Genomic DNA, 27,949 nt, shown 5'->3' with positions numbered 1-27,949 from the left:
TATTTCCAAAATCATGGTCTTGCCGACTACCTTGTTGTCTATCCAAATAAAGCTGTGAGACGTTTATTGCTAAGATTTCGTTTTGATCAAATTCAGACTACAGAGATTTTAATATGTTACCATATGATAATGTCTGATCAAGGTGTATGTAGGTTTTGTGGGGGGCAGAACACAACAGAAACCATGGAGCACTTGCTAACTGTTTGCCCGTTGATTTGGGGTCAAAGAGAAATACATTTTAGACGGTATTTACCCATTTTAACTACTATGATGTGTGATTCTTTTATGCGATTCTGTTTGGCTGGTAGAACCACTCAGGTGGTGATCGCAGTCACAGGTTTTATCAAATCACTAAACTTGGAATGATCTGTACTTTTTATATGTGTGAATGGACTGTTTGCAACACTGTAATGAATTGTTGATTATGAATGTTTGTGCTTTGTAGTTTTGAATTGTAAAAGGAGCTAATGAATTGTATTGAATTTGGTTTGTGAAAAGTTTTTTGAAAACCATATAACAATACAAAAATATAGCTGCCATTCAAGGAACGACTGGCGTCAACGAAGACAGTCACGGTGCGAACCATGAAGTCGTTACTAAGCATGACGTCGTCCTGCATCTACCTCGTCTGTCTCTGCAGGTTGCAGATGGGACCCCTACAGGAGTTCCTGGATGCCCCTTGGATACTGGTGTCCGGAAGGTTCATGGACTCGATCGCTCTCAACAAAGAGTTCCAACAGGCGATAGAGTAGTGGGGCATCTGCTCCAACATCGCCCAAGGCACAGGATTTCAAAACCCCCATACCAGGAGACGGTCCCCACAGACGCCTCCCTGGAATGTTGGGGAGTGCTTACCGGATAGCTGCGTGCCAGAGGCCTGTGGCTGCCAGAGGAGAAAGATTTGTATATCAACATCCTGGAGCTACGATCAGTGTTCTGGGCCCTCAAGTCATTCCTACCATCTCTGAAAGGCAGGGTGGTGAGGATCTTCATGGACAACACCACCCCCGTGTTCGACATCAGGAAGCAAGGGGGCACTCAATCCCCAGCGCTCTCCAAGGAAGCGCAGGACTTGTGGTGCTGGTCTGTCGGACATAGGATGTTCCTCGTCCCCTTCACCTGGTGGGAGTCAAGAACACCACTGCTGAATCCCTCAGCAGGGAACTGCACTCTTGCCACGAGTGGTGGCTGTGTCAGGGTCAGGTGGACCGCCTGTTAATAAAATTGGGCAGACCCCAGATTGATCTGTTTGCGACGGCAGCAAACTCAAAATGCCAGAGGTTTGCCAGCAGATTGCACCAGCTGAGGAGCCTGAGGGACACGTTCTCCTTCCCGTGGGAAGGGCTGTTTCTGTACAAGTTTCCTCTGTTCCCTTTTCTGCTATGAGTCATGCACACACTCAGACAGTGTCAATGCAAAATGATACTCATTGCACCAGTGTAGTCGAGGCAGATTTGGTACCCAGACCTTCTCAGCCTGTCAGCGTTGCCTCCAGCCAAGTTGCGTTCCTGATCTTCTCACCAGAGAGGGAGGCGCAATCCTTCCTCACGACCCAGGATCACTGAACCTCAAGGCTTTACTCCTGCAGCCTTAGAGTTTGGAGGTTCAGTTGCCAGCGGACTGTAGGGAGGTCCTTGCCAAGGCCAGGGCGTTGTCCACCTTAATTACCCCTCTAAGGGTCATGGCTCCACAGATCCTTCCATATTTGCTATCCTTGGCAAATGCTGGTCTGGCACACACCTCCATCAAGGTGCATCTGGCGGCTATCTCCCGCTACACCAAATCCCAGGACGATCTTTGCTGTGGTCCCACAGACTCATCAAAGTGTTTCTCAAATGACTTTTCCGATCTTTGCCGCCGAGGAAGGTTCCTGCCCCGGCGTCGTAACTCAACGTGGTTCTGAAAAGGCTCATGGGGCCCCCCATGAGCCTATGCATCATGCCCTACTCAAGTTTCTCTCATGAAAGTCGGCCTTCCTTGTGGCCATCACCTCAGCCAGACATATAGGTGAGATTCAGGCCCTATCCTGCAAGCAACCGTATCTGACTTTCCATGAATCAAGGGTGGTACTGTATACGCTGTTAGGCAGAATCATATGCAGTACCCTTTGGGAACACCACACACAATTAAGACTACCAGTGACAGTAAAGATTCACCTTTGGTACAAGCCTGTACTACACAGTAAACTGGTAGCGATGGCTGAGCAGCCAGACTTTTCTCAAGAGTAAAGTGAGCAGTATCAGAAGTTACACAAAGGAAAGCAATTGCTATGGTTCAAACAAACACTGACTCAAGTTTTCTGAGTAAAAGAATATACATTTATTTACAAAAATCATTTGTAAAACAGTTCACTAATTAAAGCAGCAGAGAATCACAATCTTAATACACTACACAACACCCAATGAATTCTGGACAAGTTAAGCTCAAAATGAAGTGTGAGCAAAATGGCACTACAGCAATTTAAAAAGGGAGGGAAAGACAAGGTTATTCACAATCAAGCAGCACCAACAAGTAAGTAGGCAGGGCAATCTAGAAAAGGCTTACTACAATGAGGATTTAAATCAATAGGCCTGGGCCAATGTTAATGGTTCAGAGTCTTTGCAGAGGATCACACAGTTCAGAGTAGTTCGCGGTTAAGTCTTTGCCAAGAGTTTGAAACGAAGTTGGTCGGAAGAAAAGTTACTTAAAAGAGTAGAGAAGGACAAGCCCTCAGATTGGTGAAAGATTTAAAACACTTTCACCGCGGTCGGACGGAACGAACAACCGGGTTTGAACTGTACTTTAGAAGAAGAAGAATGCTGTAGCTGAGGCAGAAGTTCCTGGCAGATCCTGCAGGCTCACTGTTCCTGAAGCGACTGTCGGATTGACACGAAGAAGGAAGACTGGAGGGTCACAGCCCAGGGAAAAATCCAGCAGCAGAGCAAAGCAACGAATAAAAAGTGCCCTCCTTAAAACCCAAACAGGGTCCGGTCATCCTTGCTATCCGGTTCACTGCAGTGATGCACAGCAAATTCGACCAGTGGAGGGAGGCCTTGCTTGGTGTTTGGTGAACTGGTTGGTCCCACCAGTTCAAGGGAAGAAGATTCCTTCCAGATCTTCTCTATTGTCGAAGTGTAGAAGATTCAGACCCACAGCAGGGCTTCACCGGGAGGTTCAGTAGTTGCAGCAGTCCTCTTCATTCAGCTTCTCTTCGTTTCTCTGGATCCAGTAGCGTCTCTGCCTTCTAAGTCCCAGAGACCGGCTTTTTATGCAGTTTTCCCCCATTCACATCCTTGCTGTCAATCACATAGCAGGGAGGCTGTCCTGGCAGGACAGTCACCTAGCCAATCAAACAACAGTGTGACTTGGGTCTCCAAGGAAACCCTGTGCAGGGGGCCTAAAGCCCCTCCCTCACATCCTGTCTACCTAGACTCTCAGGCGCCAAAGGAGGGCTTCTGTGCAGAAGTCCACCAAAGGACAGCGAACAAAGGAACCAAACCTGGTTTGGCGCACAGAGTCAAACACGAGAAAGACCTTTACAAAAAGTAATAGCGAATAAACCCAGCTGGAACCAAATAAAAATAAATGGGGTCCAGCGGATTAAAGTTTGAGGCTACTAACTTTGCCTAAAACAGTACCAAGGCTATTTTCATAGACCGCGGTAGGGGAAATATGGTAGATACCACTCCCACTAGCCAAATCTTAAAGAAAGGAGAACAAAATAATGTTCAATGAGAAACAGACAAAAAGGGATAACTATTAACCCTTTCCAGTACTCTGTGGATGATAGTTTCTACTGGGTCTGTGAATTTAAAAAGACTAATAAAGTCAATGGCAACTTTACATGTTCTGGGACACAGTAGTCAGTCCCAGAAAATGGAGTTTAAAGTGGAAAGTCTGAAAAAGAAAAACCCTGTGTCACTGCACTAAAGGTGCAGTGTGACACACAGTAAAAAGATGATGCCTATGGAGTAGGTGAGGCTCCACAGTCTATGAACACAACAATGTAAAATACACAGCAAAACACATGTAAGAGTGGGGAAAAAAGGCTCCCACTCTTACCGGGTGAAAAAAAATAATCCTAGAAATCCAGCAAAGCTGCTGGGGGACTCAGTAGGTAAGGGAAATTAGCCTTATAAGAGAATTCTCCCTAACATATGCACCCCACGTTCATGCCCAAGGTTCATTCAGAATTTCACCTCAACAAGCCTTTGGTGTTACCTGTTTTCTTTCCAAAACCTTTATCTCTGGCGAAAAGGGTGCTGGGCACTCGCTGGATGTTGCTCGTGCCCTGAAGTTCTATGTGACGCGCAATAAGAGTTTTTCGGAAGACTTCACAGCTGTTAGTGAACTTTGGTCCTGTGAACTATGGGAAGGCCTTATACAAGGCTTCCATTTCAAGGTGGCTCTCTGGCTGCATCACGCACTGTCATCGGTTGGCAAACCGACCGCTGCCCGGCTGTCCGAGACCCCACTCCATCAGAGCGTTCCTGTCTGGTGTGCCCCTACTGGACTTCTGCAGTGATGCTAACTGGAGGTCCACGCACACCTTCATGAAGTTCTACTGTGTCGACAGGGATTCCATGGAGGAGTTCAGAGGCGGCAAAGCAGTGCTACGCAACCTGTTTGCTTGATGTAAGTCTGTTCTAGAGGTAAGAGTTTATTGTTACCTATAACTATTGTTCTCCAGCATAGGTCTGGCATGGATTTGCATGCGACCATTCCCTCCGGCCCCTCAGCGACTTTTCTTGGTCATGCTGCCACTTTATGTGCTTACCAAATCTGAAGATGGCTGCCATAGGCGGGGCTTAGGGAGAGTACTGTCATTGGTTGGGGGCAATATTACCCAGAGGACAGTGATTGGTTTAGAGGAGAAATATAATTTTTAAGTGAAGTGAAACAGTTTTTTCTTTTACCGAGGTTTCCCAGCCTGGCGATGGGGAATATTCATGAGCATGTGAATCCATGCCAGCCCCATGCTGGAAAACAATAGTTACAGGTAAGTAACTTAAACCTTATCATGTATCGAATGCACCCTTTGTGATGCTTTCCTTGTGTATGTACTTTGGTAGCAATATTAGTACCTTAAATATGTCCCCTGCGTATACATAACTAAACGGACTGAAGGCACAGAAGAACCAATTTATAACTATATGGGACCTTACCCTGTGACATGCATAGGCTCTATCTTAACATGGCATCTTGTAATGTTGGAAACCAACATCCTCTAGTAGTGGAGCAACCTGTCCATAACTCACAAACCAACTTGCATGCTACATTTATATAAACTCCTTCAAAACCCACGCTCAAAGGTACATTTCTGCTTCTCACATAGGTGAATATCTTTTATTCATTATTTATAAATATTAGGTATGGCCCAAAACCCAGTGTCAAGAGTTTTCTACAGGCACTAAGAGAGAAGCATGGTGTTGCCACAGAAGGGAACAACCAGGACCCCATTAACTATCTCATTAGTCCTGTGGATTAGGTGTTGTGATCTAGGCAAAATTCTCAGTATGGTTTGAGGCTGATGAAGATACCCGAAACCACACAAGCAGACATGGGTTTACCTATTTAATTCACATAGATTCCTAAGTTCAGGAGAGAGCTGTGTTCTTTAGTGAAATTCTCAATTCTCTAGGGCTAAATACTGAAAAGTGCCTCACTGTTATTTAATGTCAGCCAGGGGTCATCACAAATTTAGCGACTTATCAGGAATTTGAAAATGTTCACACTGACATCAGGCTAGTTCTGGTATCATTGATGGCCTCACTGCAGTCAGAACAATATAGGAAGATCACATTTATCCATGGTTTATAACTGTTTAATTCTTCAACTTGTACCTTTTTATAACATTTCTGATCATCTGATTTTTGTGATGCGTTTTTATATGATGACCAGTGTTTTTGTAGGCCCTTGAAAATTTATTTTATGTATGTATGGTAACAAATTGTTTCAAAATTTGTATCTGCGTCCAGCCATTGGCTAGTGATAATTGACTCTTATTGAGTAAGAAATGATGTGCTGTGGGCATATGGAGAACTGAGGGGTGAGGACTTGTTATGCCTAACTAGTAGTTTGCAACGTGAAATGTATTTTCTACATGTTGTTAAGTATAGGTTAATTTTAATGTAAAGCATGTGTTTGCAACCTTTGGCTCTCCCGATGTTTTAGACTACAACTCCCATCAGCCATAGCCAATGGTGAGGCATCATGCCTGCTGTAGTCCAGACCATGACGTCAAGCCTTCTGCTATACTATTTCTGTCTGCATCGCCTTTTAGGAAAAATATGAATACAAATAAATCGTTGTAGTATTCTGCGCAGATTTTTATCTTGATGGCAACATTGCATAGACCATTTTGTGCAGTATAGTCAACTATTTTTTAATAAATCTTTCTGTTAATAGTATTACTCTGGTGTACAATAGAGCCCTCGTGAGCAGAAGCAAAGTCAGTGGACGTTTCCAGAAAATTTTTCACTATGGCGTGGAATTATGAGAGCAATTATCGTATTTTTAGGCTGGCGAAGTGTATGGAACAATATAACCTGCATTGCCTTCCAGACAATCTGTTAACCGATTAATCCTGGTCACTTGATTATCTGGATAAATCAGGGTACACACACATGGCATATCCCACTCAGTGACCAAAATGTGCAACTACTTAAACTGTGCAGAATTACTGATATTCTGCCCAGAGACGCAGGGAGCAGGGACAGTCTGGCTTCCACACTGCCGAATTGAACAGTGGTGCAGGAGCAGAATATATCCCAATTCCTTCCAGTCGGTGAAATTGCACGCTAGTCCCACTCATGGGCATAGAACACTGGGTTTCCTATTGATCAAACCTAGCCACAGCTTTCGGTTTGCATGCAAGCAGTAGCTCGGCAGCACATGAGACTGAATTTGTATATCTTCTGTAAGAGCAAGGGAGCACATCTATTACGAAGTGGATTTGAAATGTCTGGGAAGTTGGGCAATAACAATTACATATTTGCAACTTACGCTCTACATTGGGACAGTATTTTGCTGATGTTTGTGGTGATGCCTAGACCTGATAACAGTGAGCATGTGAAGGACAGTATATCATCTTATAAACCTTCCTGACATGTGTCACTATTTCTGATTCTTTGTTGTTTTTCCCCCCACAGAGCAATGACCCCGTGGTCAGGCCTTCCGCATTTAAACCTGTAGTTCCTAAAAACTTCCATTCCATGCAGAATCTGTGCCCGCCGCAGAATAATGGTGCAACGGAAAACAGGAAGGTCATGAATCACACAAACAGCAATAGCCCGTCTGCGGCCAAAAGTGGACTTGAGAAGGCTGGGCACAACAGGACTACGAACCAGGTTGGGGGTCTTTCCGATTCTGGGCGTAACTCATTGACAAGCCTTCCAACCTATGGGTCGGGCTACAGCCAACATATTGCCCCTTTGAGTGCATCAACCAGCCATATCAACCGCATAGGGACAAGCTACGGGGAAAAGAACATTGTGGGATACAATGGTCTATCTACCTCAGACAGTGGCCGATCGTCAAGCAAGAGCGCTTCATCTTTCACCCGACTGAACCATCTCAATGAGACGATGCCTTTTCATTCACCCTCCAGCGATGACATTATCCAAGACCTTGAGGATCGACTCTGGGAGAAAGAGCAAGAGGTTATGCAGATGAAGAGAAACCTCGACAAGAGCGAGGCAGCCATTTTCCAAGTATTTGAAGAGAAGCAAAAAATCTGGGAGCGCGAAATGGAGGACCTCCGGCAGAATTATGCAAACAAATTGCAACAGGTTTCGAAGAAAGCCCAGCGAGCTCAACAGGCCTTGCAGTTGCAGATTTTCAAACTCCAGCAGGAAAAGAAGAAGCTGCAAGAAGACGTCGGCCAACTGCTTCAGCAGCGAGAAGAACTTGAGAAAAAATGTGTCAGTTTCAAAAAAGAACAGTCCGAGTTTCTTCCAAAGATTGAGGAAACTAAGTGGGAGGTAAGTCATAAACCATTCTGCTTCATGAGTTAGCCTAGCCATGTAATTGGGAGTATCTCTGGAATTTGGAGACCCTACAAAACTTCCAGAATATGCAAAGAAGGGTTCCCCTAGGTATATATATCCTATATTGCATATAGGTAGATCAGGGGCAAACAAATTTTGCTATCCAGATGTTCTGCACTACAACTCCCATGATCCTTCAGAATTTTCTATTCTGTCTACAGCTGATGGGAGTTGTAGTTCAAAACATCTGAAGAGCCAAAGGTTACAGACCTCTGAAATAGTGATGAATAATTATTATGAAAAGGGGTAAAAAATGGATTTGCATTATTTGAGTAATGGGATAGGAATTGCACTATGTGTCTGTGCAATTTGTCCCAGCTTCAGCCTGATGCTGGAACCTCCCCTGCACACCGATGATGGTGAGTTCCACATGTTTACTGCCAGCCAGGGGTACTACTTTGTCACAGCAAGGTTAAGGAGATGTGATGGAAGAGAGCTGATTGGTGAGTTCCTCGTTAGTCTAATGGTTGTCTCACTGCTATTACTAATCCTTGAGTATGGTAATACTCAGTTACTCAGTGCAGCCATGCCTAGAAGCCATCTTGGAACTAAATCTGGTTAGACCTGGTTAAGGGCTGTTGCTGGGACGAGAGGCAGCCTTTTTGATAAAAACAGACTTTAATGTGCGCTGACATTTCAGGGGTGCAGTTTGGCCTCAAGTACTATTGGGCAGTGTACCTCAGAGGGGTGCAGCATGAACATCCCTCTGCATCTGGTTCAGGCAAACAATAGAACTAGCAGGTAGTGGCTTGACGATGATTTATTAACAACGATGATTTATTAACAACGCCTTAGACAGAACGCTCACACTCGGTTCTGTTAAGCAGATTGGCAGACTGAGAGGGTCTTCCACCCACCGTGCCCTTCTGATGGAGATGAAGGGGGGGAATGTGGTGGTGCATATCTAAGAGGTGATTTGCTGAAATGCTGTGTTTCAACCAATCAAAGTGGTGTAACGTTTCAGCCAGTGAGATTAACTGAAAAACATTGCAGCCTTTTTGTTATTTATTTGTATTTATTGGTTGATATTTACAACGTTACAATCATTTTACAAAATACATGAATACAATTCATTAGAAGCGTAATGGAATAATTCAAATGGATGCAAAATGAATAAAAAAGTAAAAATACAAGATAACTCACTTTAAAAATCTGAGTTTCTATAAAAGTCCGACCAATCAATAAAAAAAACGTTGAATTCTTCAAACATTTCATTTTTAGTAAAATACCAATCACCAATAAAAATCTAATAACATCTAGAGTCAAAGTAAGCTGCTGTCCATCACTTATTGTCCTGTAGGCATTCAAATTTTTAATCAAGTTTAGATTATTTTGTCAGCCAAGGCAACACATGACACCAAGATATGTCTCAAAGTATATCTCGCTTGGGCTATTACAAAAACAGCTCTGCAAAGACCAATTACCTCTTGAACCAAGCAGCTCACGTGTAGGCCCATACGTTAAAATGCAATTTCAAAGACCAGTTCCAATATTTATCACAGGGGAAATTTGTTAAATAACTAGGCACAGAATGTATCGCCTTATTCTCCCACTGCAATTTTTTTTAAATATCATAGCCCTTACACTTCGACAAAGTCTGGATCCAATCGTATTGCACAAATGTACATTTTGCTCTGTGTAAGTATAAGAGCATCCATTGAAATACCCACCGCCTCCATAACCCTATAGCAATCCTCACTCCCATTTTTGAACCAATCGCTCGGAATCAGATCCAAAAAAGCCCCCCCAAGGTTGACATAATCGCATTGGAGTGGCCCAGCAAGCATTTCCTTAGAAGAGAAAAGTGAATACAAGCAAAAAATATACCACTTGCTACCCAACTTCCCTACACACTGTCAGAGAGGTGGAGGGTGCTCATAAGTGATTGTTATACACACTTAATTTGCATGGATCACATAGACATAGGTATTAGCAAAAAAAAAACATCATTAATATTTTTATAAATCGTTAAAACAACCATCTGGCTAAATCATGTGCTGGTGGCCTGGTTAAAACAACAAGATACAAAGATACAACTAATCATCTGTCAGCGTTCTCACAACATGTTTCACAGTTTTAGTCAAGACCTTAGTCTTGTACATTTTCCTCAGATGTAATAAGAGGCACCTATTCTGCTGGTTAAACTCTAATGATGTCTATTCCAACAGTTGTGATGTTAGTAATAAGGTGACTGTAAAAAACATGACATCTTTTCTTTTATCATGGAACGGCTACACCAAATTGTGTTTCGGGAGAAAAGACAAACACCACAACTGATATATCTTGATCTAAAATGTGTGGTCTATCTCCTTCTTCAGGACGCCGTTAGTTTTTCAATGTGTATTCCAATGCACACACAAAGGCAGGTAATCATGTGATCAGCATGTACTACCTGCTACTTGCATAGCTGTTTTCTACGTGTGGGAGTCTAGATTAATCTTTCGGCGTAATCACTTTGCCTCTGTTGGTTGTTCTATACTTTTTGAATGATGCCACATAGTATTAAAGTTCTTAATACACTATAATGTTATCGTGTATATGCGGTAAAGAGATCCCACCTCCTAATCTTAAGCACGGGACCTGTACGTTTGTTTGTCAACGGCATACGCGATTTCGGCCCGAAACGTACAGGGAACCCGTCTTGAAAAGATCCCGAACACTGATATCATTGTCGGTACCTTCAATATCTCCGCGGACTGAACCCGTCGGATGCAAATGCAGAGGCGTTTTTGATCATGCACTCGAACAGTGCAGCTTCATAATCGTGCTGAAGATTAGGAGGTGGGATCTCTTTACCGCATATACACGATAACATTATAGTGTATTAAGAACTTTAATACTCTGTGGCATCATTAAAAAAGTATAGAACAACCAACAGAGGCAAAGTGTGCTGCATGTTATTCTAACCATGCAAGGTGGCGTTGTAAACCTACTGGGGTCTGAGGATCCAACAATATTAGACGATTGGCATATAAAAACCAAGCCACAGAATGGCCCCCCAACCTGGGAGGGAAAGAACGAACCAAATTTAGACGAGGAACCAAGGCAGCCATAAAGAGATTAAACAGTGCAGGTGCCCGTGCTTCAATCCTCTATATGTCATTATCGGCCTTGATAAAAGCCCTTGCTGGCTTAGTCTCTCCTGGATTGAAGTTTCTGAATACAATGCTCGTATGATTTCTAAAACACCAGGAGGACAGCCCCAATCATGAAGCTTTACCAGCAGCAAAGCTTGATCGACCGAATCAAAGGCCAGTTTAGAATCTATAGAAGCCAAATAAAACCGGTTGTCCTGAGAGTAAAACATATTTTTTAATCCTCAAACGAGCCATCAAATTAACAGTCCCTAAACCAGCCACAAAACCCAATTAATGAGAATCAAAGCATTTAGCCTCCTTGACCCACCTAAGTAGATCTCTCAACACACATCTCGCAAAATCTTACCTGGGGGTGTCAAGGGGGGCTATCGGTCGGTAACTCAACAGATCCTCTCTCCTCCCCTTTTGGAGAATCGACTTTTTCCAGGAAGGAGGAATTTTAGGCGTTACTAATATCCTGGAGAACAGGACAACTACAATAACCGCCCAGATCTCTGGGTGAGCCTTAAACATAATATTTGATGGCCCATCAGTGCCTGGAGCTCTCAAATTACTTGATTTCTTATTGAAACTCATCAAATCCTCTTTATCAAAGGGTAAATCCCACCCTACCAGAGCAGGCCCCTTTGCCACTTCCTGGTCAGAGTGCCCCACACCAGAAATTGTAGTAAAATGAGTAACCCAACCTTCTTCATCAATCTGAGTCATTTGCCAAGAAGATTGCTGGTCAAGCTTACTACCATTCAATATGGCCCTCATTTCCGCCGTCTTCTTGGAGGATATAGCCTGTAGGAAAGGCTGAGCATCCCTCAAAAACAGGGCCGCTCGATGCCTGTTACACCAGTTTGTATACCTCAACATTAGTGCCGAAGTTTCAAAAGGATCAAGTCACTCTTTCCCCTCAAGAACCCTAGAATATCCAAGCTCAGCTTCCTGTTCTTGTCTTGCACTTCCAGATCGAAAGCGTTCCGATTGGCCAAAATATTCATACTGCTCTGATTACCTGGAATTTAGGGGTTTTTTGGGCAATCTGTTGGCACACCCAGGGCAAACTAGGTGATACAAGCACACAGAATGTAGTGCATTCTTTTATTTTTATTTATTTTGATTGAATGTGTTTAGTTCAAAATTGAACTTTTCACATCTAACCTAAACAAAATTCAGGCATCCAAAATATAACACACAATGTAGTGCATTCTGTTCCGTTGTGTGTGAATAGGAGCTTCACCTCTAGATAGACTGTGGGCCTCATTACGAGTGCGGCGGTAAGGGGTTAACAGCGCCGGTAAGGATGCCGGTGCCGTTAACCCCTTACCGCCGCATTACGAGGTCCCTTAGCGGTCCCACTAAGGAAGGCTGGTTTTACCAGCCGTCCTTAGCGGGAGCCGCTAAGGGACCTGGGAGCTAATAACGGGCCCGTTATTAACGGGCCCGTTATTAGCTCCCTCCCCATTCCCATTGAAACAGTGATCCCCTCTGCCTTCCAACCGCAAGTTGAAAGAGTGATCCTCTCTGCCTTCTGCCTTCAAACCGTGGGTGAAACAGTGATCCCTCTGACTTCAAACCGCAGGGTGAAACAGTGATCCCCTCTGACTTCAAACCGCAGGGTGAAACAGTGATCCCCTCTGACTTCAAACCGCAGGGTGAAACAGTGATCCCCTCAGACTTCAAACCGCAGGGTGAAACAGTGATCCCCTCTGCCTTTGACTCATAAACGCAATTGCTCTATAGGTAATATTTACAACTTTTCGGCACATATCGCAAGATATTTCAGTCAATGTTTACTAAGAATCCTTTCCAGAACATCCAACAGTGCAATTAGTGTGTAGTAAGGGACCTTATTATTGCACCCCTTCATATAAATAGTGACCATCACTCCTTACCCTTAGAGTGGAATGGCAACTTAGGGTGGAGTTTGCTGTGTGCAACGCTTGAAGACTTATTTGGATTGGCAAGAGTCTGGTTGTGTAACCCCTGCACTGCCAGTTTTCAAAATGAGCAATTCTCAGCAATTGCCTCATGTAGGGCCATTCGCGTCCTTCTTGAAGAATCGCGCTTTTTGAATTATAAGAGGACTTTATATGTTCTACCCTTCCTTAGCAGCAGCTCCTTACCTGGGAATGTGGATTATTTGAGTGGTGTGCACACCTGTTTGTAACCGTGGCTCACACCGTTGGGGCTGGTTGGCACGGCACGCTCTGCCAAACCAATCCCTTCTCTGGTACTTGACTCCTCTCCAGATGAACACCAGGTTTCCATAGAAAAAGTAAATAATTTCAAAACAGCTTTGCATGGCCCAAGCTCTTCATACCAGGGGAATCTAACATGTCCACTACAATCACGGAGAGGCCAACCTTTTACCAGGTCTTTTCACTGTTAGTCAGAGCCCTCATGGGTATCCATCCACCAGTTAAATCGATCATGTTGGGGCCAGCGTGTGCTACCCGGCCATTCCAGAATTTTTGAAGCTTTACACATCCTCAATATTTAACAGAGCAAAATGCAAATAGCTCCCTTGTAGTTGCCCTCCTAAATGTCAGTTTACCCTAGTAGTAGAAAACCCTGGGAGAAACATAAATCGACTTCTGGGGCAGCTTTACGGCCCTGAAAAAAGCCCATTATTGCAGAAGTCTTTTGCTGCAGCACATTGCATATAGTTACTATCAGGGCTGCAGCTGATGGGATGGCAAGTCATACGATCCACTCAGAGCCAAACCTGTTTTAGTAATAACTATCACCATTTTAAGGTACATTTTTCATGGTCATAATTGTACTGGTAAAGCATTGACTGGCAATGGTATCCTCCCACTGGCAGACAATCATAGCTACAGCAGGAGAGCTGAGTTATTAGTCTTGTTGCATTTGGCCTTTCTATATCCAGGGAACGGCACCGCCAGTGGTATTTACCACTTACCATGAGCAGCATTACTGCTCCTTCCAAAATGAGGCACGGTTTCACCGATCCTGAGAAATCAGTTTTGATTTTCCCAGACCGGCTCAAAGCTGATTATCTGATGTACTTTGAAACTTATAGTTTTATAGCATAAAAAGAAATGTGGCTGTCAATGGCCTATTTACATATTAAGAAGATGAACCGCCAGAATAATTCTGCTAAGCTCAAGAGATGAACATTGAAAGGACGAGAGAAAGACCACTGGCACCCTATGTGAGACCAAGGGCCTCATTATAATTGGGACGGTCCGGTAATAAAGGTGCCGGTAAGTGTTACCAGCACCGGTTCCGGACCGGCTCACTTCAATTCTGGAGTAGGGGCTGTGAACTACCAGCAGGCCTGACATGCCGGCAGTTCAGGCGCCCCTACTGGCAGGTGTTTCACTGAAGCACTGGCATCGTTACTAACGGTGCCGGTGTACAGGGTTCCCATTCCCATGGAGTCATAGAGGACTACACGGGAACGGGAACTTACCGTTCCTCCGCCGCTTGGGATATCCTTCTAGCACCAGGATATCAGACGGAGGAAACGGTAAGGCGAGGTTGCAACCTCCTAATGAGGGCTCAAGTCTCTAGTTCGAACATCCTGGCGCATGACATGCTATTAAAAAAAACGCAGGACTGATTTACACTACTAGCAGGGCCGTTTCTAGGAGCGGGCGAACTGGGCAACTGCCTGGGTCTCAGAGCTGGAACTGGCACTGCAGAGGCAGGTGTGGCTCAGTCCTCGGAAGCCGTTTTTACCCATTTAACATAGTAATCGGGCAGCTGAACAGGACAGAAGCCTGCTCAGGCTTTTGCATTTCAATGTTACCCTACCCTCGTTCCTACATGCAGGAAAAAAAGGCTTTTGTTTATGTACCACAAACATTAGCACTTCGTAGACAGTGTAAAAGTGCTTCAACATTGGAATGAGCCTTACAAGTCAATGTGACTATTTGCCCTCCAGGGATAGACTAACTAGGACTGAGGAGGAGGACTGAGGAGGCACTCAAAAGCCAAATGTGGCGGAAAATGGGTCAGACTACAGGGAAAGCAGAGTGAGATGGGAAGGTGAGACATGCAGGGGGAGAGTAGTTAAAAGAAGGAGTGAGTGACATTCAAACAGGATGAGGTTAGAGACGGAACTATAGGCAAAGAACATGAAAAAAGAGAAAGAAAGTGAACAAGAAAAGAAAAGAATTAAAAGAAAAGGGGGAGAAAGAAAAAGAAAGAACAAGAGAGGGAAACATATGGCATATGGAAGACAGCAGAATGGCAGGCAGATAAGAGCAAAGTACAATGTAATGCTTGCTCCAACTTGAAATCTTTTTATGATTTTGTGGAACTCCCTCCAGCAGAAAGTTTTAGGCTTCCAACCACATTTGAATGCAACCAGTCTAATGTGATTTTCTGTGGAGAACGCCATCATGCAAATTATGGGCCTGGATCCTGACAGCCAGGGTCGTTCTGAAAACATAACATTCGTCTAGGGTAGGCAGCATTAAGCAGACAGGTTTGGAATGTCCCCGAGTTAAGGGAAGACAGCCACATGTTGACTTATTTTGTGAAAAACCAAATAAACATACTCATTTTTTTAAAGTTTGTATTTCTCCTTCTAACTCCCCTGCTATTTTTTCTTGCTAAAAACCAAAGGAACACTTTGTTTCATAACGGCATTGTTCTCCCCCTTTAAATGCAGCACGATTACAGCAGGGCCAGCGGCATGGGCAGCAGCTACGTGAGACGGGTTTATCACTAAATCCCATAATTTGGCCAAAGGCATGCATCCTGGTTTTCAGGGTCAAACAAATACCTCTCCTAATGTCTATACTTAAAGCAGTGAAGATAGAAAGGTCTCAACTGACACCTAATAATCTCCGCTGGATTGTCCTCACTCAAGAAAGGCCACAGGGGGGTGCTCAAGAACTGTAAAATGTCTCTAATATACGTAGCAAAGAAAGATCTGTGTTTACAAATTGAAGGTGTTTCGGCGCCATCTAGTGGCAGACTCGTGGAAATGTGCGGTAAAAAACTCATCCAGCGTACAGTTTACAGCAGAAAACAACATTTCTTGTCAACATTGATACAGCATATCCCGACATACAGAATTGGTTACTGCATCACCTTATGTGCAGACAAGGGCCCACGCGTGTGGGGCTCACACAGGCTCAGATCAATGTGTTTGAGATGGGTCTTTCGTCTCCGGGCATTAATGTATGTTTGAATGCACAGATGATCGGGCAGCAAGTGGGGACGTCACTGACATACAGTGGCAAACGTTCAAGTTGAGATTTTGCCAAAATTTGAGGTATTTAGAAACGGACAGATTATCATTCACAGTTATTACAACTTTCTACAGGTGAAAGATGTGGGTCCATGACCATTGGGGGAGACAGTGAACACCCATAGCTCTCAACTCACACGCTTTTGGCGAGTATCACCCGCCTTGTAAACAGCTGACTCACCCGCCAAGCCTCTTACACGCCCATTCATTTCAATGGGCCTCTCACCCGCCAAAAATAAAATCGGGTGTTTTCACCCGCCTTTGCGACACAAATGGTTGAGTGCTATGAAACACCAGACAGCTCGGGTGTTCCTTCCGGAGAAAGGAGACGCCTTTTTATGGCAGTGTTGAAACCAGACACACTATCGATGGACTCAATGTCATGGTCTATGGGGTAGCAACATCAGGGTATCATTCATTCACTCCTAAAATGTGGACGTCGTCCACCAAAAACGCTGAATATGCACCCCACAAGGGCGGACAGGTCTCTCTCTTCATACCCTGGCCACTGTTATGGGTGACCCTCCAGTGTGCATTGCCCCTTTAAGGGGATGTGTCCCTCCCACGTGTATTGCCCCTTTAAGGTGGGCCATGACTGTGTCATGGCCCACGCTAATAAAAGGAGCTCCTGCAGGCACGTGAGACAGAACGGTTGCAGACTCCCAAAGAGGAACGACTGAGTCCGTGTCTCCTTTATGATGTAGGCTGCAGGACTACACATGGAGGCACAGGCCTGCAGGCCCCGATGCCGTGGGATTCCCTACCGCCAGGACAGTGGCAGAGATCTGCATGGATAGGGGCCTGGCAGGCTGTGACCCCACCTCATGGTGCTGATGTCCCATAGCACCCGGGGTCCTGCCAGATGTCCATGGCAGGCCCCAACCCCCAAAGGCACTGGGCCTGTCGTGTGCTGAATACCACAGCACCCAGGGGCGCCTGCCGGATGTCCATGGCAGGCGACCCCCAACAATGGCGACGAAGACGAGTCCACGTGGACCCCCCCCATGCTGCCAGTGAGTGGTGGAGTAACGTTGGACCCCACCGCGGTCCAGCGTGGCCTGCGCCTCACCGCCGTGGTGTAGGCCCAGGCTGCCCCGCAGTGAGGCATACACCCCGCGGCGTTCCACCGAAAAGAGGATGAAGGAGGAGGAGCGGCGATTCATTGCTGTGGTGGAAAGTGCAGGGGAGCCATGGCGTGCATCGCCCTGGCCGCGGCCCTCAGTAATGGGGGTGCTCGTGCGGCCGGGATCGGAGCATGGTGGCACCCCTGCAATGTTTGCTGCTCCTGCGACGTTCATTGCTACAGGAAGGAGAGGATGAACACCACCCGCTGGGGGTGGGTCATGCTGCGGTGTATCCCCGGCACCCCTGCCATGGGGAGGGTGATTGTGTGTGTGCCCCCCGGAAAAGCAATGATCGGTGTCTGCCGCGAATGGAGGGGCTGATGGCGAACCCCTGTGGCACCCGCTGTGCGGGGCCACCGTGTCGCACATGTGGCCGCGGCGTGCCTGCCGTTGCACAGGGGAACATGCCGGGGCCCCGCGGTCACCCCGCCCCAGCGACTGCGGATGCTGCTCCAGTCGGGAGCAAGCAAGAAGAGGTGCAGCCGAGACGGCAGTGGTGTGCCCCCCCCTGAGTCAAACTGTCATCCCGGCGGCATCTGCCGCGAGAAGGAGGGGGGCCGTGCTGGACCCACCCCGTGAAGAAGACAACAAGCGGCATCTGCCGCGAAGGGGAGGCAGAGCTGGCCCCGCCCCATACAAAAAAAAAAGTGACTGCGGAAGTCCCGAGCAGACGGGCAGCAAAGTGAGGGCCCTCCGGCGATCGTGGGCCCAGCTGGCAATGACTGTGGGCATGTGATCTGCTCCAAACACTCAGCCTATGCAGCCCTAGCAGTGATCCTGGCCCCCAGCAATGGTGAGGCGTTCCAGGCAGATGGCAAAAGATTCAATGGAACCAGGGGAACACAAGTAACGATGGGAAGCGCTACCCCCTGCACCTGTGATCACCTCCCTGCACAGTGCCACCAGCAAAACTAAAGGGGATGCAATGCTGTGGACGTGTGGTAGGGCATGTTTGCACCAACTGCATCAAAAGTGTATGTGCCTGCCCGGGGAACTACGTAATAAGCCAGTGGTGGCTTACACCACTCACTGAGCCCCACCATCAGCGTCACACTGTCATGGGTGTCCCACTACCATGGGTGCGTGCTCCTCCCTGTTGAAGAGATGGCCTTAGCGCACAAAAAGGTAGAAAATTGTTGACCGGGTGTGGCATTTCCACCCTCATGAGCATCAGCACCCCGAGCAAGGGTATTTCGGCGTCCTACACCCTGTGCAGTGTACAACTGAATAACAGTGCCGTTGAGAAACCAGACACCCATAACAAGGAAGACTCTGTGCCGGCCCCGCAGGTGGCCTAGACCATCTGAGGACCAAGGAGTTGGTGGCCCTGCCTGCCTGCCGACATCGCCTGGCGTGCCATCAGGTCAAAGGTCCAGGCCAGCGTGGGCTTGGGGAGATACATACCGCCCCCCCTGAGTACAAACACCATGGGGTCTGACCAGCGAACACGGGTGACACTGACACTCCCATGAAGAAGCGGTACACTGGGCGGGTTGGAGTGAGTCCATCCAATCCAGAGGAAAATGAGTGATCACATACGCCATGTCAACACTGGCCGCAGGGCAGAATCAATCCACCAGCACCACAGCACTGCTCCAAGCACAGTGAACCTGAGAATGCTGCACTCTGCGCATCAGGTACCCCACCACTGGTGCAGTGTCCAGAGTGCTGCACGGGATCGATGAATGACTCTGTGCCCCAATGACCGGCCCGTACAATTGAATGATGGCATCGACCCAGCACCAACCATGGGCAATGTGGGACTCTCACCCTCACAGTTATGAGTGTCGGGACATCCGGCGTTCCGGGTACCGTAGGGCTGAACAAAGTGTGGGGCCCCAACTCCGAGGAGGGAGCGCTGGTGGCTGTCAGGTGATCTGAGAGGGTGGCTCCCACCACGCACCGGTGACGCCAATCCAGCCCAGTGTCGCCAGCTGGACAGGTACGGGTGCACTGTAACAGCAAGCAATTAAGAAGGCCAATCAGCAGAGAGGTGGTCGTCACCCAGCCTAGTGCCAGCAGAACACGAGCCACCCTGCCTGCCAAACTGGTGGCCCCAACTGCAGGTCACCAAGGACACCCTGCATGCCACGCCATCGAAGGACCAGCGTAAGCAGGGTTTGGGGGGAAAGGAAATACCTGCAGGACCCCGGTGGTCAGACAATGTGTGTCTGGCCAGTGAACCAGGCACCCCTGGACCCCGCCCCACGAAGCAGTGCATCAGGGTAGAGATGGGTTGCAGCTCGGCATGAGTGCTTGTGCGCCCTCGGGCGCTCCTGATGGAGGGAGACACTCCGGACTGGGGAACATCACCAGAGAAGGGACAAGTGATGTCCTGCCACCCCATGCCCGATGAACAGCACCGTGCCCCACCAACGGCACAGGGAGAGGCGTGGACGCCCGGTGACTGGTGTCACCCTGCTCAGCTCGGCATGAGTGCTTGTGCGCCCTCGGGCGCTCCTGATGGAAGGAGACACTCCGGACTGGGGAACATCACCGGAGAAGGGGCAAGTGATATCCTGCCACCCCGTGCCCGATGAACAGCACCGTGCCCCACCAACAGCACAGGGAGAGGCGTGGACGCCCGGTGACTGGTGTCACCCTGCTCAGCTCGGCATGAGTGCTTGTGCGCCCTCGGGCGCTCCTGATGGAAGGAGACACTCCGGACTGGGGAACATCACCGGAGAAGGGGCAAGTGATATCCTGCCACCCCGTGCCCGATGAACAGCACCGTGCCCCACCAACAGCACAGGGAGAGGCGTGGACGCCCTGTGACCGGTGTCACCCTGCTCTGCTCTAAATATCAGGGAACTATGCCGATGTGGCCCCTGGCACGCGCCAGGTGCGGCTTTGCCGGGCGTGAATTGTACCATCACTGGGCCTGGACCTGGGCGGTGACTTCTGAGTAGACGCTGATGGAAGACGAACCGGTATCCTGCGGTCCTGCAACTGCTTAAAGAGGACTCAGTAATCCTGTGTGTTTGCTGCTGTGAACCTGCATAGTAGTCCCATGCTTAGAGTGGTCTCAGTAAAGAACAATAAGGCGAAGCGGTAGCCCCGCAGTTGCGCGGTGCGTAGAGCCGGCCGCCGACCTTGGCGTCTTGTCAGCAGTTGCGGTTCTGAGTCCCAGGTTAATAAAGGGTTTTGTGATTTGTGGAGGAACCGCCTGCATTCCATCGGCAGCTCACCCACCGCGACTGTCACCCGCGGAGTGGGTTTAGAATTAGTTAGCATGTGGCATGTTTGTAGATATTTTCAGCTAGCTAGGCATGTGTCTGTGTTATGTTTTAGGATTTGGTTATCCCGCAAGGTCTGAAGTGAGAAGTAGCTGGTCGTTTTGTAATAGGTGGGACGCATGTATGTTTAGCCACATTTGTTTGTTTGTTATGGAAAAGGAGGAGTGTTATGGGTGACCCTCCCGTGTGCATTGCCCCTTTAAGGGGATGTGTCCCTTCCGCGTGTATTGCCCCTTTAAGGTGGGCCATGACAAGCTAATAAAAGGAGCTCCTGCAGGCACGTGAGACATAACGGCTGCAGACTCCCAAAGAGGAACGACTGAGTCCGTGTCTCCTTTGTAGGCTGCAAGCCTACAAGTGGAGGCACAAGCCTGCAGGCCCCGATGCTGTGGGGCCCCCCACCACCAGGACGGTGGCAGAGGTCCGCATGGTCAGGGGCCTGGCAGGCTGTGATCCCACCTCATGATGCTGATGTCCCATAGCACCCGAGGTCCTGCCGAATGTCCATGGCAGGCCCCAACCCCCACAGGCACCGGGCCTGTCGTGTGCTGAATACCACAGCACCCAGGGGCGCCTGCCGGATGTCCATGGCAGGCGACCCCTAACAGCCACTGTCCACTTCACACACGGCTCCAAAGATGGCGATGGTGGCCCTAGGGCACGGCGGTGGTCTGCCTCAAAGAGAATAATAGCCCTCCGCTCAAGACGTTTAAAACCGCGAATAAAAAGCAAAGCTCACGGGTAAATGCAATTTTTTCCAACAGCAGTAAAGATTTTGATGCACAAAGTATATACTCCTTCCGAATGCTCTTCTGCGTTTGTGTCCCGAACACAATGGGATGAGAGAAAAAAAGAATAAATATACACCCTGATTCCAAGAGGTGCGCAAAGTGTATTTTTGCAGGGCTAAGTGACGTTGCACTGACTTTGCACTGGTGCAAAGTCACTTTGTACTGTAAAAATACACTTTGCACCGCTCTGTGAATCAGGGTGTTTGTTGGCAGTGAAAAGTCACTTTGCACCACAGTAAAAATTCCATGAATTGGGCACATAATCTCTCCAGATTGTTACTTTGTCCAGTTTATGAGATATTTACTAAAACAAAAAAACTATTAAAAAGCAGGATTTAGAAACTACATTCGGGCATGGATTTTCTTATTTTATGTATACCCTCCTCCGAGTGTGTAAGTAAACATATCATGCAGTACTCTGGATCACCAAGTTATCGCATATTTGTATCTGAATTTTGTGATTTTTTGCTCTAGGTATCCCGCAGACCCAGTAAAGGATATCAGAAAGGTTGCGACCGGTTTCAGCGACTTATTGCTTGTGTCACATTCGCCAGGACATGTGGAAGTCCTTTTATTGTGACCAATTTTACATCGCCTATTTCCACTAGGGGGTAAACTTCCTTCCTACCAAGTGGGAAAAATATGTATTAAACAAACCAAAGGAAGATAAAAATTGTAGGTGTCAATTATTATTTTCTAAGTAATCCCTAGGGTTGGCCTTTAACAAATATTCAAACTTCCATACAACACCAATTTTACATGCAAAGACAAATGTTCTCAATTGTATTACAAAATTAATAGCTTTTTTTCCTACACACAGTAATACTAGCAAAAACAAGTACAAAATGTATAAGAAATTACACATTATTACACAAAAAACATTATTTCCAGTAGCAGAGTGACCTGGTTGGCACTAGCGTGGATTAATTGAACACAATTTTCACATTGTGCTTGTAGCCCAACTCATACTAGGTTCTGTTCTTTTTAGGCTTAAATCTGCCAGACATTCATCAGGGGCACACTGCATCCACTTGTGTGTATCGTTGGATGGCTTGCGGTTGATTGCAACTCTCTATCACCCCGGTCTTCCTGAGGGTCCCTACTGGGATAAAGACACACATTTAACACACTTTACTGGTCTTATTACTAGACCTCACTTTTAACCTTCCCCAAGGGTTGTCAGATATACTACATTACAATATGAGTCACTGATTGCACCTGCTCATCTACCTGCCTAGCCAGATTGGCTGATTCTCTGCCTTTGAGTTATTGGTTGCATCTTGCATATGTACCTACCTAGCAAACTATACCTGGACTGCCATTCCTGCCTAGCGCAGAACCCCTCCACGTACCTTCTAGTGCTCACCCACCCCAGCGCACAGACGGTTAGGCCACCTGGATCACGATATGCGGCCACCGCCACCTATCAGCCACCCTATTCTTGCTACCTTCGTAGGGATCCTCACTGCTACACTGCTTTGTCCCCCATTCCTAGTTCCACCAAGACTGACCCTCGTCACTCTACCCCACACTTTCCCACAATGCCCACTAGTAACCCATACCTCAATGCCCCTGCCCTATGGCTCCAACACTTCGCCACCAAACCTACACCCAATCAACTGTGCACGCTCCAAGTCAGAAATTTTAGACTTGGTTCCAGATTGCCTCCGGCACTCAGCACACACATAATATCAATACTATACAGAAGTCACCACCATCTCTTAGCACCACTTCCGCCAAAGAGCTCAAGGGTGCCCTCATCAACGCCAGATCCATCACGGCCCACGCATTGGACATCTCCGACCTCATCACCACTCGAAACCTCGACTTCATAGCCATTACTGAAACTTGGTTACATGCAACTTCTGGCCCACTCCTTGCCCTTGCCATCCCTAACGGCTACTCTATCATTAGAGCGGACCGTCAATCAACTTCCAAAGGAGGTGGAGTCGCATTCATTCACAGAAATAACATCACACTTGGAATCATCCCCAACACTGAGCTCAGTTCCGCAGAATCCCTCTCGGTGAAACTCACCCTATCTCCGACCAACACTGCCACTATCCACCTCATCTATAGACCGCCTGGACCACTAGGCTCCTTCATAGATGACATCACAGCCATCTTGAACGTCCATACCAAACCCAACTCTCAGGTATTGCTTCTAGTTGAACTTAACTTGGGACTTCTCGACACCAGGGATCACTTGGCCTTTGAGGTCGCTACCACATTAGTTAACTTAGGCTTCCAACAACGCATTGACGAACCTACCCATATTAAGGGCAGGACGCTCGACTGGATCACTGACCTTAACTGCAACACATCATAACCTCTAACTACGCCTGTGCCTGGTCTGACCACCACATCATCACCTTCCACTTACCAGCGTCCAACCCTCTTACTGCTCCTACGATAGCTCCAGCTATTCCCACAAGGAACAAAAAAGACATCACCAAGGATAAACTCCTCCCACTCATCCTTCCCATCTTGAATAAATGCATGTCCCGACATAACAACCCCACAGTCTTAGTAGATATCTTCAATCAAACACTGCTTAAAGCCATCGACAATATAGCACCACTCAAACTACGGAAAGCCAAACAACAAGCCCACTTGAACTCTTGGTTCACCCTGCAGTTAAGGACTTTACGCAAAGAAAAATGCAAGGCTGAATCACTCTGGAAGAGCCACCCTTGTGACTCTAACAAAGATCGCCTTATCATCACCACCCACAATTATAAAGAAGCGATCCTCCAAGCCAAAAAAGAGACATACAACCAACCCATTTTACAAGCGGAATCTAACACTAAGGAGTTATTCAAAATCCTTAAAGAATTGGAATCCCCAGCCCCTGCGCCCGACACGTGCATTGAAGACAGTAAATGGTACAACATCCAAAACGCTCTCCTCAATAAAATCACCACCTTGCAATCGAAAATTAATTCTAAACAAACTACCCTACTCACCAACCCACTCACGAAACCTTCCAATATCCCGACGGCCTCTTTTACTCACACCCCCTTTAGCTTCTCCCCACTCACCATCCTCGAGGTCGAAAACATCATTCGCAATTTAAAACCTTCCAACTGCCAAGGTGACTCTTGCCCAGCACCTATCATTAAGGAAGCAGCACATGACCTTGCTCCTTTCATAACTACAATCATTAACGCTTCATTCCTAACTGGTACGGTACCCAACAACTTAAAGGATGCGTGGGTAATCCCCCTCCTAAAAAAAACGACTTTGGACCCTGAAATACCAACCAACTACAGACTGATTACCACCGTACCGTTCCTACTCAAAATACTTGCGAGAGCAGCATACCTGCAGACCCAGAACTACTTAGAGACCAATAACCTCCTCGGCTCAAGACAATCTGGCTTCAGACCCAAGCACGGGACTGAAACAGCTTTACTTGATCTTAAAACCCAAATTGAGGACCTTAAAGACAACAGTAAACTGGCCCTTCTACTATTTCTGGACCTACCAGCGGCATTTGATTTGGTCAATCACCAAATACTTTGCCGGCACTTGAAGTCAGCGGCCCACTTCTCTGACAACGCGTCCAACTGGATTAGGTCATTCCTTGACAACAGGCACATGAGAGTTTTCTCCCCCACTGCATCGGCCGATCCCACACCTGTCCCGTGTGGAGTCCCGCAAGGATCCTGTGTCTCCCCAACCCTCTACAATGTCTTCACCAAGCCTCTATTTGATGTGCTTGACTATCTGGGTGTCACGTACACAAATTACGCCGATGACACCCAGATACTCATACCCATCACTGGTGACTACATAACTGACTCCAAAGCCCTCAATGACATTTACCTTGTCATACAAGCCTGGATTGCCCAGCACGAACTATGCCTCAACGATGACAAGACTGAGCTTCTCATTTTAGGCACGCAACAGAGACTTAACAAACTGAGTCCCCTGTTCGGCTCTTTTAACATCAACGGTAATCTGATCAAAGTATCTAAAGACACCAAAACTTTGGGTATTTACCTCAACGCCTCCCTGACACTTACTAGACAAACCAATGCAGTTGCCGCTGCGTCTGCTTACACCTGCAAATTGATCTCTGCCTGCCGCCCTTTCCTTACTGCCCAGAATTGCATTACCTTGGCCAGGACCTTAGTTATGTCCAAATTGGACTACTGCAATGCACTGTACCAAGGCACTAACCAGGGTAATCTCAACAAACTTCAGACGACCCAAAACAATGCCATTAGAGCAGCCCTCAACATCCCCCGATCAGCCCACATATAAGAAACTAGGAAGAACCTCAACTGGCTCTCAGTTGCCCAAAGGAGCTCACTGAAAGCACTGGCCCTCACATACAAATGTGTTAACCACCAGGCCCCCTCATACTTAGCCTCGAGATTCACTCAATATACCCCTGCACTCGCACTCAGATCTGCACAAACCCAAGGTCTTGCAATCCCCAGATTCAATCTTCACTCTGCAGGGGGCGCTAGCTTCCCTGTCCTGGCAGCCAAGCTCTGGAGCACCGTTCCACTCATGAGCAGAACGCTACCTTCCTTTAACGAATTCAAACACAATGCCAAGCTTTGGTTAGCTACATCCCACTAACAACCGCTCCTCTGTCCGGACGGGCCTTCTGGGACCTAGCTTTGCATTGATCTGCTCCGAATTTTGGCTTGTTTGGTAATGTTATCTGTATTCTCTGTGTACCTTCTGGGACCTTATGATGCTATGCCTTCTATTGTAATGCCTTCTATTGTAATGTAATGTTCCACTACCTGCAATGTAACGTTCTACTAAAATATGCGCCCGGTTGCCCCTGGGCCTGGTCTGCGCTATATAAATAAAACAAATACAAATACAAATACAAATATACCTGGGTGGTATTGCTGAACAGACTTCTGCAGACCACCTGCAACCATTTATGTTGCTGCTGGCTGACTTTCTGACTTCAGTAGTAACCTGGCTCACCTGGGCACCTGGGTGAGGGGCCTTCGGGGAGTGGAAGTGGGACACCACACAGAGAGACGCAGTATCCCCTTCCCTGTAACACCTTTACCCCATTTTACCAGATAGGATACTTAGGAACTCAACCCCCGCCCCTTTTCCAACACAAACACTTTTCTCACGGACAGCTCACTGTGAGAGAAAATGCACGAACACTCTAACCGTATACCCGGCATGTCCAAATACCATGGTCAGGCAGCGTCAGGCAATTACTGATTATTACACACACCTGACTTCCATCACACTTCCCCACACGGATAAAAGGCGGAGCACGGAAGCCCACTCTGAGCAAGGCAAAGCACACGAGGAAGTAGCAGTTACAAGATGGCTGTTAAATACAAGGAGAAAGACGGCAAGACTAAAGAGGGTCACAAGGAGGTAAGTGCCCTGGAACTTTTCAGAGAAATACTATTGCTTTCAAGAGCCTTCGAAAATACGAAACGTAAGACCCGGAATCAAAGCTGAAAAAACCTTCATCGGAGGTCCCCGGGGCTCTCCCGCGTTGATAGCCAAGGTGGGGAGGATTGTTTGCTGTTGTGGAACTGTCCTTGTCTCCTACAACAAAGCAGCACCAATGAAATCAGGTGAGATGGTGAGTTGGAGAGACTGATACCAGACCGGCCTGTGTTGAAGCCAAGGTTGCAAGCGGCAACATTGTATAGAGAAAACTGAAAAGAACAGTGTGTGGCAAGCAACGCTAATATAATTAAAACAGCAGATGAGTGACTGAACTTGGAAGCTAAGATTTGATACCATAAACAGAGTGGTCCGGCACCACATAGCTGCTCATTCAAAAGTCTCTGTTAGGTAGCCAACCGAAAGGTGACAAATGTTAAAAAGGAAGTAATTGTGTAATCGAAGTTGTCCTGCAACAGGTCAAGCCAAACCCTGTGCACATTCGAAAGTCTTCGATAATTGATGTAAATTGAAATTGGTCTGAACCCGGCTGAGGGAGACTAATTGTGTTAAAAGGAATCTGAGCCCAACTGAGGGGCATCCGGGTGAACAGAGTCACCCAAGAAAGAATATCCTACGAAGTAAATTGAAATTGATCCGAACCAGGCAGAGGGAGACTAATTGTGTTAAAAGGGATCTGAGCCCGACTGAGGGGGATCCAGAGTGAACCATGAGTCACCCGAGAAGGAATATCCTACGAACATTGTACAAGAGGATCTGACCCCGGCTGAGGGGGATCTGGCGTGAATAGTGAATCACCTGAATTGAGTACTTGTGAAAAATCTGAAAGAGGAAAAGAAATGTACGTGTAAAAATCTGAAAGAAGAAAGTAACGTATTGTTTGTTTTGTCACCTCGTCAATGAATAAGGAAAAGCCACTGGCAAATCCAGCAGCAATGGTTTTGCTGCCGCCAAAACCCACCACTGCTTCATTGACCACCACTACCCAGGTGGCCTCCGATCATGCCATCACTATGGCTATGGAGGTCACGGATTCCGGCTTCCAC

At 47.1% G+C, this 27,949-nt stretch overlaps 1 protein-coding gene across 11 annotated transcripts in view; it reads left to right on the top strand.

Annotated features, from left to right (window-relative positions):
• The window catches only part of LZTS3 (leucine zipper tumor suppressor family member 3), a 945,160-nt gene that overhangs the window by 867,880 nt on the left and 49,331 nt on the right, over window positions 1–27,949 (top strand). For all 11 annotated transcript variants that reach the window (XM_069632241.1, XM_069632237.1, XM_069632234.1 and 8 more), the window contains one exon: window positions 7,131–7,961. In XM_069632241.1, the coding sequence (XP_069488342.1) occupies window positions 7,131–7,961 (831 nt within the window). The remainder of the gene's footprint in view (window positions 1–7,130; window positions 7,962–27,949) is intronic.

The sequence above is a fragment of the Ambystoma mexicanum genome, chromosome 6q (genome assembly GCF_040938575.1).
Source record: "Ambystoma mexicanum isolate Mex_15411 chromosome 6q, UKY_AmexF1_1, whole genome shotgun sequence".
Classification (NCBI taxonomy): domain Eukaryota; kingdom Metazoa; phylum Chordata; class Amphibia; order Caudata; family Ambystomatidae; genus Ambystoma; species Ambystoma mexicanum.
The sequence above is the reverse complement of the archived record's forward strand: the minus strand, read 5'-3'. Positions and strand labels throughout refer to the sequence as shown.